The sequence below is a fragment of the Saccostrea echinata genome, unplaced genomic scaffold (genome assembly GCF_033153115.1).
Source record: "Saccostrea echinata isolate AGI-Se365-2 ecotype Australia unplaced genomic scaffold, CSIRO_AGI_Sech_v1 ptg000051l, whole genome shotgun sequence".
NCBI lineage: Eukaryota > Metazoa > Mollusca > Bivalvia > Ostreida > Ostreidae > Saccostrea > Saccostrea echinata.
Genome location: NW_026889800.1, coordinates 1,181,047 through 1,201,291, shown reverse-complemented (window position 1 = coordinate 1,201,291; position 20,245 = coordinate 1,181,047). Strand labels below are relative to the sequence as shown.

Below are 20,245 nucleotides of genomic sequence, written 5' to 3'. Positions count from 1 at the left end.
GTTTCTACTGATCTGATTTTCACACCTACTATTTCTGTGCTTTATCTTTGTACCGATACATATTCATTTCTACTGCTGTGTGATTTTACACTTTATGTGTGTACTGATACATCTCCATTTCTACTGCTCTGTGATGTTACACTTTATGTGTGTACTGATACATATCCATTTCTTCTGCTCTGTGATTTTACACTTTATGTTTTTACTGATACATATCCATTTCTACTGCTCTGTGATTTTACACTTTATATTTGTACTGATACATATCCATTTCTACTGCTGTGTGATTTTTCACTTTATGTTTGTACAGATACATATCCATTTCCACTGCTGTGTGATTTTACACATTATGTTTGTACAGATACATATCCATTTCTACTGCTCTGTGTGATTTTACACTGTGTGTTTGTCCTGATACATATCCATTTCTACTGCTCTGTGTGATTTTACACTTTATGTGTGTACTGATACATATCCATTTCTACTGCTGTGTGATTTTACACTTTATGTCTCTTCTGTTCTGTTTTAATTTCTGCACGAATTTTTTGCTCGAAGCAAAAAATGAATTTAGTTATTCGTTTGTTTTTTTTGTCTTTTTTTTGATTCCAAGGCTTAATTTTTGTGTTTGTTTTAACCAGATTATACGTTATTTTATTTTTTTTGTACAGTTGATGTAATTTTTTTAGTACAGTTGATGTAATTTTGCTCTCTACGTTGAACTTGTTGTTATGTATTTTATGGACGTTCAAGAGAAGTTCAAATGGCCAGACGGTAGACCAATCTGCTATTACATGGCCTTTTAACGAGATGCTTCGATTCAGCTATTTAATTCACTGTACTTTTACCTTGTTCACGCTTCGATCAATTTTTAAAACACACAATATTTTGTTTTATTTGTTTATAAACCAGTAAATCTGTAAGTGCCTGGAGACCAAGATGTTTTGAATAAACAACATTTATGTTCGCTGTCTCTAATTGAAAAATAACACTCAGAATGCTCTATAATAACAGCTTAGTATCCCTCCAGTTATTTGGATGAATCTAATTTTTTAGGCTAGCGCGCACTTGTAAGACATTACTCCTGTCTTAGGATACACTTTGTTTCCTTGATAGAGAGAAAGGAGCATGACTATAGTCTGAAAGCAAGTAAACCATGCAACATCATTCCTCAAATCTTGCACTGATGACACCTTAAAAACCCAGGCCCCGTGTCACGACAGGCGTTGGCACGATAAAGATCCCTCACTGCTCAATGGCCCTGAGTGCCGAGTAGAGGTCTAAATTTGAAGCCCTTCACCGGTATGTGGTGACGTCTCTATATGAGTGAAAAATTGTCGAAAGGGACGTAAAACAACATACAATCAATCAATCAAATCTTGTACTACAGAAAGACATTAGTGGCAACTTAAAACTAAACTTTATGATTAACAAGATAAATCTGATGACTTCTACTTTTTATATCGGCACCTTCCCGTATTCATGTCACAATGTACCATTATCACCTGCATGTGGAGTATACTAGAATGTCTCCCAGTAGAATCGAACGTGTTCTACGTACAAAGAATTTTAAAACGAGGCAACCTATTGACAATTAAGTTGATGATACAAGGATATCACAGTCTCGATTAACGTCAAAATTTCGGAATTCCCATGGTCGATACAATGACCTTGTTAGCTAATACAATTTACCATTAAGTCGAATGTTGACTGATCTTTTTTATAAAGATTGTGAGGCCTTTTTTCACACTGAACTGTGTACAGATTTTTCCGTTTACCCGATCCTAACAAGGAGCACATGGTGGGTGTAGCTGGTCGACAGGGGATGCTTACACTTCCATGGCAGCTGATCCCACCTCTGATTTTTTAGAGGTTTATGTTTGCTCTGCTCCCAGTTTGTATTGTTCTGATGGATTTTTGAGCTTGATTTAACTGCTTGTTATCATCATATTTTACTAGAAGAAAATTTGAATTAAAAATGTGTACAGATCCCTTATAGTGTGTAATCTTTGTACCTCATTTAGAGACCTTAATTTGAACTTAGATGCTATACACTGCAAAGATAAGAATGTATTCTATATCAATATGCTTGCAGTTGTGTAAAAAAACTGAAATCGTGGCATTCCAATTATAAATAAATATTTTTTTAATTAAAAAAATCAATTAGGAGACCCCCCCCCCCCAAAAAAAAATGATTTCTTAACAAATCTTTCTAGGTGAGAATCTGACCCTGTACATATTACAGACTATACCCTATCCCCTCCCTTACGGCGAATTATTGCAATCAAAATCTCTTCTGCAGACCAGACTGTTTCTAAAAACTTCTCCCTGTGAAAGCATGGCTTCCTGTTGTGACCCCGTCATTTCGACAGAAACCAAATTTGAATTAAGCCAGGGGAATCCAAGCCAGTACTAGTATAATATAGCGGAATCCTGGCCAGTAATAGTATAATATAGGGGAATCCTAGCCAGTACTAAAATAAGGGAATCCTAGCCAGTATAATATAGGGGAATCCTAGCCAGTACTAGTATAATATAGGGATATCCTAGGCAGTATAATATAGGGGAATCCTAGCCAGTATAATATAGGGAAATCCTAGCCAGTATAATATAGGGGAGTCCTAGCCAGTATAATATAGGGGAATCCTAGCCAGTATAATATAGGGAAATCCTAGCCAGTATAATATAGGGGAATCCTAGCCAGTATAATATAGGGGAATCCTTGCCAGTATAATATAGGGGAATCCTAGCCAGTATAATATAGGGAAATCCTAGCCAGTATAATATAGGGGAGTCCTAGCCAGTATAATATAGGGGAATCCTAGCCAGTACTAGTATAATATAGGGATATCCTAGCCAGTATAATATAGGGGAATCCTAGCCAGTATAATATAGGGAAATCCTAGCCAGTATAATATAGGGGAGTCCTAGCCAGTATAATATAGGGGAATCCTAGCCAGTACTAGTATAATATAGGGATATCCTAGCCAGTATAATATAGGGGAATCCTAGCCAGTATAATATAGGGAAATCCTAGCCAGTATAATATAGGGGAATCCTAGCCAGTACTAGTATAATATAGGGATATCCTAGCCAGTATAATATAGGGGAATCCTAGCCAGTATAATATAGGGGAATCCTAGCCAGTACTAGTATAATATAGGGATATCCTAGGCAGTATAATATAGGGGAATCTTATCCAGTATAATATAGGGAAATCCTAGCCAGTATAATATAGGGGAATCCTAGCCAGTACTAGTATAATATAGGGGAATCCTAACCATTACTAGTATAATACAGGGGAGTCCTATAACCAATACGGGTATTATATAGGGGAATCCTTGCCAGCACTAGTATAACATACGGGAATCCTAGCCAGTACAAATATATTACATATTATATATTTATTTATAATTATTATTTGATAGTTACGTGGGTCCGTTAGCACAGCGCCTACGTATAATAATAAACTTTGTTGGAACGTCGTAATTTGTAGATGTATCTAGATGTAGTATAGTTAAAACAACGAGAGACCATCTATGATTAATTTTAATAATTTGTTATCAAATATTTAAAAAATCTTAAAACCTTAAACAATTAATGCAATCATGGTCTTTAATTATGTCCCACGCAGGAAGAAAAGTATGCTACTTCGTGAACGCATTTCTTTTTTTACATGGGAGTTACAACATCTATAATTATTTTAGTTTTGCTTGCTTCAGATCATACTGATGAATAAAATTTTAATCAGTATACGGTGAACACAGTGCACACATCTCCTTAGGCAGTTCGTGTCATTCTTAGCTAAAGAGAGTTTGATAAAAGGAAGGTCATGCCCCCTTAGAAATGAAGGATCATTGCATTTTTCACCCCAAATGCTTTTTTTTTTAATTTATGTAAGCAAACAATGAAACAATGCTGTTTCAAAAGTACACATGCGATGAATACAAATAATGGAATTGAAAATGAAATTTTATGTCCTAAAACAGATCTGCGGCTCTTTATTGATTGAAATAAATGAAAAAAGGAATAAAAATGAAGTACTGTTTTAAGAAATTAAAATTGCAAACTAAAACTATTATAAGTGGCCATTTTTGCCAAAAAGTGTTTTTCTTTCTCCTTATCCCCCTTTTTGGCTTTCTTTTACAATAATAGTTTCAAAGTTTTCAAAATTAGGAATTTTTAGAAAACTTTCGATAGATGAACGGGTAGTATAAAATGACTCATTAAATTTAGAAAACCTTCGATAGATGAGCGGGTTGTATAAAATGACTCATTAAATTTATAAAACCTTAGATAGAAGAGCGGGTAGTATAAAATGACTCATTAAATTTAGAAAACCTTCGATAGATGAACGGGTAGTATAAAATGACTCATGAAATTTAGAAAACCTTCGATAGATGAACGGGTAGTATAAAATTTTCGTGGAAGATTAATTTTTGTTGTGTTTGTAGCTAGTATGAGGAGACCGTGAATTCCTGTCCTTCACGAAATGTTATATTTCAAATAAATAATAATTCAACAGTTCCTCAACCACGAAATCAAGTCCCCATGAACCAATACTTTTTTCCTCTCAAAACACGAAATTCTCAATTTCTCACCAGAGGACGCTTACCGCAAGCTAAGCAAATCTAATTGCGTAACGCGCCTCTCGTTAAGATTGAACTAAACCTGACACATAAATAGATATTGATATTTATGTCCCCGAAGAAACAAATAAAATTTTCTAAATATTGTCAAACAATAGGGACATTCTTTAACTATAGAGGATAAATTGTTTTCACCTCTTCTTCACAATGTTATCAGTGCTGTAGTGTTTCAGAATAAACTGAAACTTAAAGCAACGGATGTGACGATTTCTAATTATGTAAAATGTAGAGGCGTCTCGGAATTACACGAAAAGCCTATAGAGAGGTCAGACTTGTTCTATCTGCATAGATTTAATGATGTTAAAGAAAAAGAAAACTAGAAGCGAGTGCTGCTCATAACTGCAAACTAGTAAAAAATGAAATTGTAATAAATAGTTTTGAAGTGAGAGGTTATTACTGAACTTTTTTTAAAAGCTAACGAGTGACATAACTTAAATAGCAACGTATATACGATGTCATGTGACGTCACAGTCTCGAACCTTCAAATATATTCTCGTGCGATTTGAAGAGGCGGATATAAGTTTTATTTTGAAGTAAATGTGTATCAAACAACTGTGCTCGCCCCTAGCGTTCGCACTGTCAACATTTTACTTATTCCAATACAATAGGCAATTTAAATTCAAAATAATTCTGATGAATGTCAAATTGCAAGCATTGCTTGGCGCTTTCCAGTACTTTCAGTACTTTGATTTTGCATTGGGAACGAGGTCGTTCAACGGCCCTAATTATAGAGAATCGAGAGCCCTGTTAAGAGAAGATTGGTATTAATCAAATTAAATTAAAAAGATCAGCTAAAGAAGCATGCAGAAAGTGTTAATTTACCATCTGAGGCAGCAGATGAAAATTATCAGAAAAGAGCAAATCAAGTAACATGAATAAGAACGTTCTACTTATAAATTAATTGAATAGTCTACTTATAAATTAATTGAATACTCTACTTATAAATTGATTTAATAGTCTACTTATAAATTAATTGAATATTCTTCTTATAAATGCATTGAATGGTTTACTTATTAATAACTTATAAATTAATTGAATAGTCTACTTATAAATTCATTGAATATTCTATATATAAATTAATTGAATAGTCTACTTATAAATTCATTGAATAGTCTACTTATAAATTCATTGAATAGTCTATACAGTTACTTATAAATTCATTGAATATTCTATTTATAAATTAATTGAATAGTCTACTTATAAATTCATTGAATTGTTTACTTATGAATTAATGGAATAGTGTACTTATAAATTAATTGAATAGAACTTTTCTTTTTTGTGTATATTTTACTCTAACTGATTAGTCAGACCCTAGCTATTAACTTATAATTTTTTTTTACCTTAAAGGCAGTATATATGTGTATATATAATTGCGTCCTTCACAAGTGTATTAATCATCATTTATTATACCTACTGCTGCTCTTATTGGGTTCAATTTACCATAAATTAAAACCCTATAGCATTCATTTTGAGGCATGAACACATGATGTACAATTACCGGTATGTACCATTTAATATGTACTATCTGAGTGAATTTGCTTTTTTTTTAAGTTTAAAATTGGTCATTTGGACTGACATTATAAAGTAGGTGGAAATAAACTTTCAATTTCGCAGATTTAGAAAACTGAGTTTTAAAAAACTAATAATTAAAAAAAAAATTCTCAACAATCTTCCTTAAACACATGTTAAAGAAAGTTCCACCAGCAAAAAATGTAATGAATAGAAACATAATGATTTCTTGAAATAATATGGACATTCTCCAGTTCTCACTTATTTCCTTTAACTATAAGTGTTGCTATATGTACCTCCCCCCCCCCCTCCTAATATAGGAAAGTTCTAGTATTGCAGTAACTACAGATCACAGGCCTCTATTAAGATGACAGTTTTACTATAAACATGAAGAAGTCTCAGAAATCTCAATGTCTCATCAGCCCAATTGTTACTGAAGCTTTGATCATTCAGGCTTATACATATACATATTATATAAAACCATCTTCTTTTATCATTTATCAGTTTATTTCAAAACACGCTTGTAGTGTTTGTACTTGTAAGTGTTTCATGTAAGAAAGATTACTCTATTTCTGTATGTTTAATTTTATGTTGAGTTATCACCCTGGTCTTAGTTCCGGTTCAATAAATGAATGTCTTCAATGACGAGAGTGTTAAGTCGATCGGGTTTAATCCGTATGTGTAGCAAGAGTGAACGCTACATTAAAATTGGCGACGAGGATATTTAACATCCAGTAATTTACGATGGCTAGTGTTTTGGTACCAGATGTGCAGGGAATCCCGAATTTCGATGTTGCAGATGTGACCGGCATTGCATCAAAATGGAAAAGATGGCGTCGGGCATTCGAACTTTATGCTAAAGGCAAAGGAGTAAAGGAGGCAGATCAAGCTAAAGCGTTGCTCCTCCATACAGCAGGAATGGACGTACAAGATATATTCTTTACGTTACCGGAAGGAGAAGGAGAGGATGAATATGCGAAAGCGGTGAACGCCTTGGACAATTACTTTAAACCGCAAGCAAATGTTCCTTACGAGAGGTCTGTGTTTAGAAGCATGGCTCAATTAGAGCATGAAACTATTGAACAGTACATTACCCGTTTACGCCAGAGAGCAGAAACGTGTGAATTCGGGAACCGTGATGCGATTGATGAGAGGATACGTGACCAAATCATTGACAAGTGTGTTCGTCATAATTTACGCCGTAAATTACTAGAGAAAGGTAGGAACCTTACACTAACTCAAGTCCGAGAAATTGCGAGAGCTATGGAAGACTCTGAGAGACAAGCCACATCAATTGAGGGTCGCACGCAAGGGGCCGTAACTGGTGTAGTAAACAAGGTTAGTGTGCAAAACAAGAAACATTTTGTGAAAAAGACAAACGGTAAATGCTTTAGTTGTGGTTATGAAGGACACCTGCGGAATGACCCTAAATGCCCTGCTAGGGGAAAGAAATGTCATAAGTGTAAGCAGGTTGGACATTTTGAGAAAATGTGTAAAACCAAAGACCGTGGAGCAAAGGGGAAACCAGGGAATATTCGTCACATTACGGAGCAGTCAGGCCAGAGTGATGACAGCAAAGTATACGCATTTCGTGTCCACCAAAATTCTGTGCTAAGTGACAGCCTTGTTGTGAACATTGGAGATGTTGACCTCAGCATGATCATCGACTCGGGGGCAAGTTGTAATATAATGGGAATGCCATTATGGACCTATCTGAAGGAAAACCACATCAACTGTGTTTCTTCCAAAGTTGAAAAACAGCTTTTTGCTTATGGAAGTCAACAACCTCTGAAAGTGGCTGGAATATTCACCGCAGCTGTGAAATACAACCAAATTGTCATTCCGGATGTTGAATTCGTGGTCATTGAGGGGAAAGGACAAGCCTTGCTTGGTCGAGATACAGCTGTGCAGTTGGGTGTTTTACAGATTGTTAGCAGCATTAGTGAAGCTGTCAATACAGACAACAGAACTGTCTTTGAGAAATACCCTAAATGCTTCAAAGGTGTAGGAAAGCTGAAATCTTTTCAACTTGAAATACCAATCGACCCAGATGTTGAGCCAGTAATACAACCTATGAGACGTATACCCTATAGTTTGCGTGACAAACTCGACAAGAAGTTGGATGAATTGCTCGATTTGGACATCATTGAACGTGTGGACGAGCCGTGTTCATGGGTATCTCCAGTTGTTTGTGTACCCAAACATTTAGGTGATGACATCAGACTCTGTGTGGACATGCGCCAGGCCAATACTGCAGTGCAACGAGTTCGTCACCCTATTCCGACAATTGATGAAATTTTGCATGAAATGAATGGTAGTACTGTGTTTAGCAAACTTGATGTTACTTGGGCATATCATCAGATTGAGTTAAAACCTGAATCTCGAGAAATTACTACTTTTGTAACACATAAGGGTTTATTTAGGTACAAACGTCTTATGTTTGGCATTAGTTGTGCCCCAGAAATGTATCAAAAGGTCATGCAACAAGTATTGCAGGGTTGTGAGGGGGTGCATAATATTATGGATGATATCATTGTACATGCAAGTAGTCAAACAAAACATGATAGATGTCTTGAAAATGTTGTAAAAGTGTTGTATGAAAAGGGGTTTACCCTTAACAGGGACAAATGTGAATTGAACATGTCAGAAGTTGTATTTATGGGTCATGTGTTGTCTGGTCGTGGCATAGGTCCGTCGGATGCCAAATTCAAAGCTGTTGTCGAAGCGCGCGAACCGAAAACTTCTAGTGAAGTGCGCAGTTTTTTAGGGCTTGTAAATTATAGTTCTAGATTTATTCCAGATCTAGCAACGGTAGCAGCTCCGCTACGGGAGTTGACACGCAAGAATTCAATTTTTAGATGGGGAAAATCAGAACAAGATTCATTTGTAGAGTTAAAGCGTCGACTTGCAGATGCCGAAACATTGGGTTATTATGACAAATCTGCGCCGACAAAAGTCATAGCTGATGCTAGTCCTGTAGGACTCGGGGCGGTGCTTGTGCAAGAGCAAAGTGGAGAACATCGTGTTCTTTCATACGCAAGCCGCAGCTTGAGTGATACTGAGCGCCGTTACTCACAGACGGAGAAAGAGGCCCTAGCTTTAGTATGGGCGTGTGAAAGGTTTCATGTTTATCTGTACGGTACAGAGTTCGAGCTACTCACTGACCACAAGCCGCTTGAATGTATATACTCTCCCAAGTCAAAAGTCTGTGCTAGAATAGAACGATGGGTGCTGCGAATGCAACCATACACATTCAAAGTTCGGTATATTCCTGGTCCAAGGAATATCGCAGACACGCTTTCGCGTCTTGTTAAGAATGACCCTGCTCAAAAGTCGCTAGATTTAGAAGATGCTTATGTTAGGTTTGTAGCTAAAGAAGCTACACCGATGGCGATGACGACGCGCGAGATTGAGAGAGCATCAGAGAGTGATCCAGAACTGTGTTCTGTAAGACAGTGTCTTGTTACACAACAATGGCATCGTATGGAGTTTAAGCAATATTTACCAGTACGTGCTGAATTGTGCTCGATTGGAAAGTTAGTATTGCGCGGTACACGAATTGTTATACCCTTGCAGTTGCGTGATCAGGTTCTGGAGCTTGCGCATGAAGGCCATCCTGGCATTGTTGCGATGAAATCGCTGTTAAGAAGTAAAGTATGGTGGCCAGGGTTGGATAAGAGTGTTGAAAAATTTTGCAAGAGTTGTTACGGTTGTCAGTTAGTGGGTCAACCCAGTAAACCCGAACCGATGAAGCGCACGGAATTGCCTTCCGCGCCATGGCAACATCTTGCCGCAGATCTTTTAGGTCCGTTGCCAAGTAAAGAGTATATATTTGTGCTTGTAGACTATTACAGTAGATATTTTGAGGTCGCGGTCACGGAAAGTATTTCATCAGAGAACATAACAAGTTTAATCTCGAAGTTTTGTTTAACTCATGGATTGCCATTTTCAATCCACACTGACAATGGTCCTCAGTTTGTAAGTGAACATTTTAAGGATTTCATGTTAGACAATGGCATAGTTCATCACAGGACAACTCCTCTATGGCAGCAGGCAAATGGCGAGGTAGAACGGCAAAATAGGTCAATTATGAAACGTGTTCGAATTGCTTTTGCTGAAGGCCGAGATTGGAAATCTGAACTTGACAAATTTCTTGTTATGTATCGAAATACACCACATTCCACAGCTGGTGTTTGTCCGTCTCAGTTACTTTTTGGTCGTAAACTTCGCACAAAGTTGCCTGAGCTTTTCGACTATAATGTTGATGATCTTGAATTACGCGACCGTGATGCGGAAAGAAAGGAAAAGGGTAAAATGTATTCAGATAAACATCGTAGGGCAACAGAGACCGATATTCGTGCCGGTGACCAAGTTCTTGTGAAACAAGACCGTGAAAATAAATTGTCCACTCCATTCAACACCTCACCTTTTAAAGTTGTTCAAATGAAGGGTAACAGTGCGATTGTAGAATCAGATCAGGGAATACAATACAAACGAAACGTTACTCATTTAAAGAAATTTAATGAGAGAGAAAGTACTTGCAGATCAAATGAGTTACAATATAATGAACCACAACCTGTTGTTGGTGATGAAATTGTTGATGATAACTGCGAAATGAAACTTGATACAAATGCTGATTGTAAACCAGAGAGTGATTGTAGTTCTGCACCTGTTAGTATTTCTAATGATGCAAGTATTGAAAATAGTGATCTAAATGTCAGTCACAGACCTGTATGGCACGCCGATTGCTTCAAAATTATTTTCTGCACAACGATTGCGATTTTATACACGAGCTTGAAGAAAAATATACACGAGTAAAATAAAAATGCACGTATCGGTAAAAATTGCACATAGTTTGAAAGATTTTAACACAAACATAACGAAAAATACACGAATCCGAAATTGTTTACACGATTAATGGGTATAAAATGCACAAACGTAAAGTCAAAAACTGCACGAGCAGAGGAAACTAAAAATTACACAAACAATTTTACTGCGCATACAGCTGCGAATATCATTATTATGTACATAGAATATTCATTGTGTTCTTGGTTTTCTGTACTCTTTATCTCTTCTTGAATGCTGGATGTAATCGAGAGAAAATGGCGTTGACGATGATATGCATGTTTGTTTGCTTCTTTATTTCTTTGCTAAAGCTCAATCCGATTTCTAGCTAATGCCAATCAAACGAATGAAGTGTTTTCTTGTGAACTGTGTGAAAAAAATTTAAAAGTTGTTCGGAGAGATTATATTTTTCTTATATTGACCGAGATCCTAGCCAAAATATGGAGGTATTATATGATGCCGGACATAAATTGTGACAAGAAAGAAATCGCATGTTTGTGTTATAATGCGGGGGAAAAAGTACCATTGCATATGATGCACACGACTCTAAACTAAAAGTAATACATAGCAAACTCTAAATTCCTAACGATAAACAGATCTTGCTTTAAAAAATGATAGAATTATTAATTATTTTTTTTAAACATACGCTCTATGGCCTTTTAAAATTATCTAACTTATAGATACAACTTTAACGGAAATTACTTGTATAAAATAAAATTAACACATGCATAATAAAACGATTAATGAAGTGGATTCTTCATGAAAATGATGGCAGAATAATTGCTGATTATAATCATTAAATTGTAGAATTTATTTCGGTACTTCTCATTTGTACTAATTATGATTTCATTTGAGCAGATTTTTTTTCATTTGGGAGTTAGCTGGATATATTTTTTTTATTTTCAAAAAGATTAAAAAGTGGGGATTACTTGACCTTAGATATATACATTATGTTTTTTAAAGTCAAACATGAAAAAATATTTCTAATTATACATGTATCTTTGCTTATAAAATATGAGGATATCAATTTTGGTTGGATATCTGTAGCCTACACTGTTATGAATTCCTTCCATGATATCGCATATTTTCAGTCAAAAACTGCTCAATAAAAAACAAGACATTCCTAAGGAAAAGCGTTACCCTCATTCGTAATGGCGATTACTTGATAAATGTTTTCACTTTTAATAAAAAGGACCAGATAAAGGAAAAATATATACTCTATGTGCTTTATATACATGCGGTTTTGTGTTTTGTCACTTAAAATTTGTCCAAATGAAATAACAAAACTCTACTCAAATGATCCTGGCACCGGTTAAATTAATGACATTAGTGGCGGATCTGGTTCGTGGATTGATTGAGTCGCAACATCTGAATCTATGTATTTATTAAAGTTTCAAATCGTTGGACCATAATGACACGTCAGAAATTTTAAAACATAGTGAATTACTAAATACATCTACGTATAATGTTACAAATAAGAAAATGGGAATGGATATTATAATAAATAGAAAGAACATGGAACGCGTTTTATCGCTCTTGAAAAAAGCAAATAAATCATGTTCTTTATGGAGCTCGAGATTTGACAAAGATTTTCCAAGATAACAAATTTTCTTTACATTTCGAATTTGTATGCATAAAATTTTAATTATTATCCGAACACTTGTTTTTTTTATAATAACACCTTTTTACCTAAAGACATAGTCATTATAAAAGGAACATGACTGTATAATTATAAAATGAAAATAATTTTCAATAACATTCAAGGAACATATTTGATACAAGCTCCACTTTTTAAAGGATTATTCATGTGCATATCTAACATTTTTGAAAATTCAGATTATGAATTAAAAAGCCTAATCTATGCAATATGAATTTTGTACGTATATATGTACAAGTAATTAAAAGTTTGCTTTATAGGAATATTGTACATGTGTATCAATGGCATCAACCAGGTCTTGTTTTTACTTCGAGCAATGACGACGAATAAAAATAAGAAAACATATGATGAATATAAACTTCAAGAAATTTTTGTTTTATTACCGTGTACAAATTTATTATTGCCAAAATCTGCATTGAAAATAAATATGCATGTGTAGCCAAGTCCCAGCTAATTAAGTTCATCTTGTACATCTTCTTGAATTTGTTCTTACAATATCGTTACAAATCAGTTAAATTGCAATCCTGATTTCGATAGACTATTATATGTACCCTTAAATTCTTAGAAAATATTTCAGGCACGTAGCATCAGTATGGGCCTGTCCCCCTTTTTTCCAAACATAACCTACTTCTATTGTAAATGTCCACTGAAAAGCTTGTTGCCCCCCCCCCCCCCCCCGTTGTAGGATAGTTTAAATCAAAGTAATTTGGTATTATAATGTGTTTCGAAAAGAAAGTGGAAGGTGGACCCCCTCCCCCCCCCCCCCCCCCCCCCCCCACGAAATAGGATTTTTGAGTTTGTACACTTTACCTTTTTTGTTGCTTGTCAAGGTTTTTTTCAGGTTGTCAACAAAAAAAAATGTGGCTGCCCCCCCCCCTTTCAAAAACGATACTACGTGCCTGTAAGTAGTCAAGGCCGTACGTATAGGTCATTTTTTCCCGCCAAATTCGGTGTAACATAGGACATACGAGGGGAGGGGTTAAAACTGATACCCCTGGGGAAATAAATGGGTACGACTTTAAGGGGTCTTTGAAAACAAATGATACCCCCGGGGAATTCAGGAGGGTGCACCCCCGGGGAAATATATAGATACGGCAACCGGGTTTTAATTGGATAACCCGGGAATTCATTAAGGTGCAACAATTTCCCGCCATGTATCCATACAGTATTATTTCTGGTAATGTTTATAAGCATGAAATAATTAACTTATTTTTGTGCCACTTTGTTGTCATTAAATCATTCACTATGTATCATGTCTATGTACGAGAGAACTTTTTTCTTTTAGAAATAGATAATATTTGAGGCAACCGGGAATAAGGATAAGATTCCTAATAATGAAATATTTAATTTCCTTGGTCCTATTCCGGGACAAATTTTGACATTTTTAATAATATGTTTCCTTCAGGGGACTCATGTGTGATGTCATCTTATAAAGTGACTTCAATAATTCTGTTCATTAAACAATGTTATAAACTTTACATAATTAATTACTTTTAATAAAATTTTTAAAAATAAATAATACGAAAATCATATATTAAAATAAAAATCGAATTCAAATTTTAAGGAGATAAGATTGTTGCGCTAATTTTAAAAATCATTTTATTATATAAATTCTTTTATTTTGAATTGAATGTATAAGTATTATTCGAGAGATGTTTTTGTTACGACCACAATTAACTCCCTTTAAATGCCACGTCATCGGTGACTGTAAACTGCAATTGACTGTGAACTCCAAAATTGTGATGATAAGGGAAATCCATATGCCACGTCATCAATGACTGTAGACTACCCTCCACTTTAAAAAATAGAAGCGTTATTACTCATCACGTGACATGGCGTAACCAATGAAGTTAAAGAATTTTCACAGTCACTTGGGTCAGCTATAAAAAGACAAGATTTCTGGAGGCACTTGAAGGTGCGCGTTCAGAAATAGATCAGGGAGGACCCTTGTCAGATGAATTAAGCAGTGCGCGCCACTAAACCGTGACGAGTACATTTTTGAAAGACTGGATTTAATACCGTAACGGACGATGTAAACATAGAGTAGGTTCGTGCTCCGTAATAAGACATAAAATAATTTCAGATTATTCATAGAATTTTTTATTTGCTCTTCGAGTCACAGAAATACGAGTATAGAACAATATTATGATACACTAAAAAAGATAAAATGCAATACAGTGAACTTTTATATGTACGTACCAGATATGTACATTTTAAATCAAAATTAAGTCAAATCTGAATATCACGTGCATTTATCCATGAATTAAACTTGGAGGGCCAATAGAGCCACTTTACAAAATATTGTTTATTTCGACCGGAACCCCTGGTCTTGAGAATCTTTTCAATTTTCCATAAATCATCCCTTTTAATGTCTACTTTTTGAAGTTCTGCTTGATAAAATGTTCCTTGTATTTCGTCGCCATTAAAATCATTCAGTTTGTACACAGGTAAAGAATTCCTGAGATATCTTTTTGCCACTGTGAAAACTTCCCCTGACCATTTCTCGTCGTATCCACGAGTAAATAAGTTTGATATGTAGGTCACACGTACTTTATCACCGATCTTGAATTTGTAAGGTTGTTTACTAATAGAGAGGGGTTTTCCATATCTCTCTTCTCGTGACAGGAATGTTGACACTCGTACTTCTTCTTCATTCTTATGGGTAACTTTAATAGGTTCGGTATCAATAGTACTGTGGAAAGTCGAGTTATAACTATCAGCAAATCCTTGAAGTTTATCGATATATCTATAATTGTTTTTGTAAGTGAAATATCGGTACATTCTGGTTTTTATTGTTTTTATAGCTCTTTCAGCGTAGTTTGCCTTCATTTCCGTGTTTTGAGCAAGTATATGTTTGATATGTTTTTCTGTCAAAAGGGATCCCACTTGTTTAGAACGAAATTCCTGGCCTTTATCAGTACGAATTTTATTTGGAATACGTTGACCACTCAAAATATCTGTTAGTGCCTTTTCCACCGAAGATCCTTGTTTATTTTCTAAAGGTCTCAACCATAAATACTTTGAAAAAATATCGATAACCACTAATATGAATTTCACTCCATCGTTGTACTTTGCGAATTTTGTCATATCCATCAGGTCGGCATCCCATTGGTCATCAATTCCTTGTACAATAACAGGACTTCTTCTAAACTTTCTTTTAACTTGTCGTTGTAAACTGAAAGGCTCCTGGCGTTGTAACCATTTTTGAATCTTGTATATCGAAACATCACGACCGACTTTCTTTAAAAAGTGCTGCAATTTTTCGGCGCCGCTCAAACTAGCAGGATGTGACGGATTAAAGTAAATTTTCTCTAATTGTTTTTCCCAATCCATGATGTTGATCGTCTGAATAACATGGAACGACTGCTTGATTTGAAAGCAAGTTGTGTAATTTATGGTTTAATCTTCCGACTCAGAATCATTCGTGACATCTTCCTCTGATTCATTTTCTTGATCCAATAGGGCATCAAAATCGTCTTTATGTGATTTTATTGTTTTCCGAACGGCCCTTGTTATACTGACATCTTGATCAATCAGGTCTTTAACTTTGTCTAGAATGTTCCTATGTACCAAAGTGTTGTTTAGGGAAAGTTCTTGCTCTATGACCTTGGTGTATATTTTGAAGAAATCTCGTCTTACAAATTCTCGGATATCTTCGTCAGCTTGCAGTCTTGCATCATTCTCGGGTAAACCGTCTTCAACATATTTGTTTGCTTTTTTCTTCCATATTTTTTCATTTTGGTTATAAGCATCAGCGTACATGTCCTGAAAAGCAGTATTATCCTCGATTTCAACGTCATCGTCTTCTGGATCAGATGTGGGGTCAGAATCGTAAACATCTGACAGTGTTAACCATTTGGTTTTCTTTGGAGAAACAGGTTCATCATCTTCGTCCGATTCCCTCTGTCGTTTCTGTCGAGCAGGACACCAGTTCTCTTTGATGTGTCTCTGTACATCATGTATGTTGTCAAAAACTAATCCACAATCATCACAAGAAGGCATGTTGTCAAAATATAGGCGTTCTGGTGTGTTAACTGGTGAACTTTCGGATAGAAACTGACTGTTTTTTATCCCTGTCGTTTCTTTTATATACTTAGTGGTGGCAGGAGTGACGTCATTATAAGAATTCGTTGAGTCACGTGACAAAGTGAATATATTTTCTCTCAATCGTAGAACTTCTTTTGTTGTCGGTTTAAGATCCACAAACATGTAACCATAAGGTTCATTTGTCGCTCTCTGAAATATGTCCATAAAGTAACTGGCTTTTCCGGGATACATTTGTCGAGCAAGTGTTGAAATAGGTTGTTTATCAACAGGATTATTAAACAGCACCAGATACTGACAGTTTCGTCTCTGGGTTGGATCCTTTCCAAAGTACAAGTTTTGGTTCAAAACAATAACAGACAGATTTCTATGATGACTTCCTTCTGTGAATAAGTCATTGATTCTTGGGTCCTTTGAAGAAAGTGACATGAGGTCGTCAATGATAATCATGTTTCTTACATTAGTATCAAAGAAATGATCTTGATCAAGATCGATGGGTATTCCCTGGATAAACTCGACCTTAGGCAAAACAACACTGAGTATCAAATCATACAGAGGTTGCCATCGTTTGTACAACCAAACAATGCGTTGAGGAGAAGGGTTGCAAAAATCCTGAACTCTACTTAAAAACTGTTTCAGAAGAAAAGTTTTTCCGCAGCCTGTAGGACCTGACACAATCATAGTAAAAGGATGAATTAAATTGACCATTTGTTCATTTTTTGGCTTGTTTGCAATTACATCCATTTTGTTATCTGCTGATAAAATCGTAAATGGATTTAGTTTTAAATCTTGTGATCTAGATAGCGGCGGTGTTATTTCATTCTGCTGTTGCTGCTGTTTCTGCGGCGGCGGCGGTGGTAATAGTGGTGGTGGCGGCGGCGGCGGTGTTGCTTCTATGTCTTGATACAATACCGGCGGCGGCGGGGGCGGCGGCAACCCATCGGATGTCCCAGTAGAATCCATGTGTAAATGCTTATTTCTATAATGTCTCAACATGACATCTCGTCTACTAAATTTCATGGAACAATCGGGACACTCGGTTTTTAACATGCTCTCAAGTAGCTGACTTTGTGGAAAATGAATTCCAATACAAAATTTTAGTTCCTTTTATATTAAAATTTTATGTACCTCCAAAATATTAACCAATCACGTCATAGAATGTATTATAAATTGAAATTATCAGACCATGAGTATTCTTTTTACAGTCAACAGCATAGGAGTGAACATGGACAGACGATATCGATGCAGCCAATGTAATGCATCATTTTCAAAACCAAGCAAACTGCACAGTCACAAAAGAATATGGGGTCACCAAGATGTATACGAATGCGACATATGCCACAAAAAATTTGCACGGGAAGATAACCTTAAAACTCACAGAGAGAAGCACGGAAACAACATATATTATGAGTGTGAAATTTGCAATAAAGTGTTTGGGAGAAAAGACAATTTAGACCTACATCAACAAAACCAGCATTTGCAACAGGGCAGAGGATCCAAAAGGAAATTAGACCAAAATGCGTCAAGAAGAGTCAAAAGACGAATTACTAAATATGATAGTCCTGAAGATAGTTACACCATCAGAGCAGTGGATGAACAAAACATGCCTAAGTTTAATACCCTATCCATGAGATACAAGGTCACATTTCATGGGCTGGAAATCCGAAATTTACCAAACATTTTAAGAAGTTTGAAAATTCTGTTCACGTCAATATTAAAGGATATAACTGAATACATGAGTAAAGATGATCTTGTGCGTCTATCAGTGCAGTCTCCAGAACTGGATTTCCCCATCACTATACCATTCAGGCGTTTATCGCAATTAACATCGGAGACTTTCTTGTCGGAAATAGAACGTGTTCTACAATCTTATGAAGAGTTTGTTCTAGACGAATCCCTTGATTTCGATATCATTCACGTTCGACTTCCATCTGGTGGCGTTGGGAAAAGATGCAAGTATATAGATCTGGCTAAAATGTTAAAAGAAAAACGAGGAATTATCCGCATCAACAATTCAGATAACCTCTGTTGTGCTCGAGCAATAGTAACCGCAATGGCTCGCATTGAAAAACACCCAAGATGGGAACGCATTCGACATGGGGGTAAAATTCAAACAGATCTAGCGATTCAACTTCACAGAAAAGCCGGTGTACCCATGCGCAGATGTACCATAAATGATTTGCATCAGTTTCAGAAAATTCTTCCAGAATTCCAAATCAACGTACTGTCAAAAGACAGTTTCAATGCCCTGGTTTACCAGGGACACGATGCGACAAAGAAAATTTATCTTTACCACCATGACGATCATTTTGATGTTATAACAAAAGTAGCAGGGTTTCTAAGCCGTAGTTATTTTTGTTCCAAATGTAATAAAGGTTATGACCATAAAGAGAGACATTTTTGTAACAACGTATGCAGGTGCTGTCATAAACTTCATTCAGACATGTCAGAAAATTGGAAATTTTGTCCTGATTGCAATAGATCCTTTAAAAATCAAACATGTTTTGAGTTACACAAAATCAAACCTGTAAAAGGTCGCAATACTTGTGAATCGTACTACAAATGTCAGCACTGCATCAGAACAGTCAACAGAAGTCTACACAAAAGGGAACATATTTGCGGTGAGAAGTATTGCAATACATGTAAAGACTATGTAGACGAAAATCATCAATGTTTTATGGAACCGGATGTAACTGAATTTCTTTGCGAAGATGAAGGCCAGGAGACCGCCGAGTTCAACAATAGAAAGAAACGGAACCAAGATGAACCCGACGAGGATGATCCAGATGTGTACATATTTTTTGATTTTGAGTGCACACAGGATCAAGTTTTAGAGTGTAGCAAAGGGCACCAAAAGTAAACCATGGATAAAAACTGCGTCAACTGTAAACAGACCTGGTGTGGAACGAAAAAACACACACCAAATCTTTGTGTTGTGCAACGAGTTTGCAACGATTGCAAAACTACAAAAATAGATTCAGAAAGTTTTTGCGACAACTGTGGAAAAAATGAACTTATTTTTCATGGTTCAGATACAAGAAATGAGTTTTGTAAATGGCTGTTTTCAGAGGAAAACAGAGATGCAAAAGTTATTTGTCACAATTTCAAAGGATATGACAGTTATCCGAATATGAACTATTTGTATGAAAACGGCATTCTTCCCGAGGTCATAATGAATGGCTCTAAGTTGATGTGCCTTGATGTACCAAAATGTAACATAAGATTTCTCGATTCAATCAATTTTATACCCATGGCATTGGAAAAAATGCCTAAAACATTCGGATTTACAGAAATGGCAAAGGGATATTTTCCCCATCTATTTAACACCACAGAAAATCAAACAGTTGTTTTGGAACACTTACCCGACATTCAATACTATCATCCTGATGGAATGAAACCAGACAAAAGAGAAAGGTTTTTGAAGTGGTATAAGGAACACAAAAACGACGGATTTGACTTTCAAAAGGAGCTTCTCAAGTACTGCAGGTCAGATGTGGATATTCTTCAAAGATGTTGACTTAGATTTAAAGAACTCTTCGAAGAA

General features: G+C 35.8%; 1 protein-coding gene across 1 annotated transcript; it reads left to right on the top strand.

Moving 5' to 3' along the window:
* Positions 1 to 6,899: 6,899 nt before the first annotated feature.
* Positions 6,900 to 14,077, top strand: LOC133203449 (uncharacterized protein K02A2.6-like). The gene is made up of 2 exons (XM_061339228.1): positions 6,900 to 10,886; positions 14,063 to 14,077. The coding sequence occupies exons 1-2, from the start codon at positions 6,900 to 6,902 to the stop codon at positions 14,075 to 14,077; spliced, it is 4,002 nt and encodes a 1,333-aa protein (XP_061195212.1).
* Positions 14,078 to 20,245: the final 6,168 nt, after the last annotated feature.

Bases quoted from the DNA above. Each gene is read 5' to 3' on its own strand.
- LOC133203449 (XM_061339228.1), top strand. From the start codon at position 6,900: ATGGCTAGTGTTTTGGTACCAGATGTGCAGGGAATCCCGAATTTCGAT.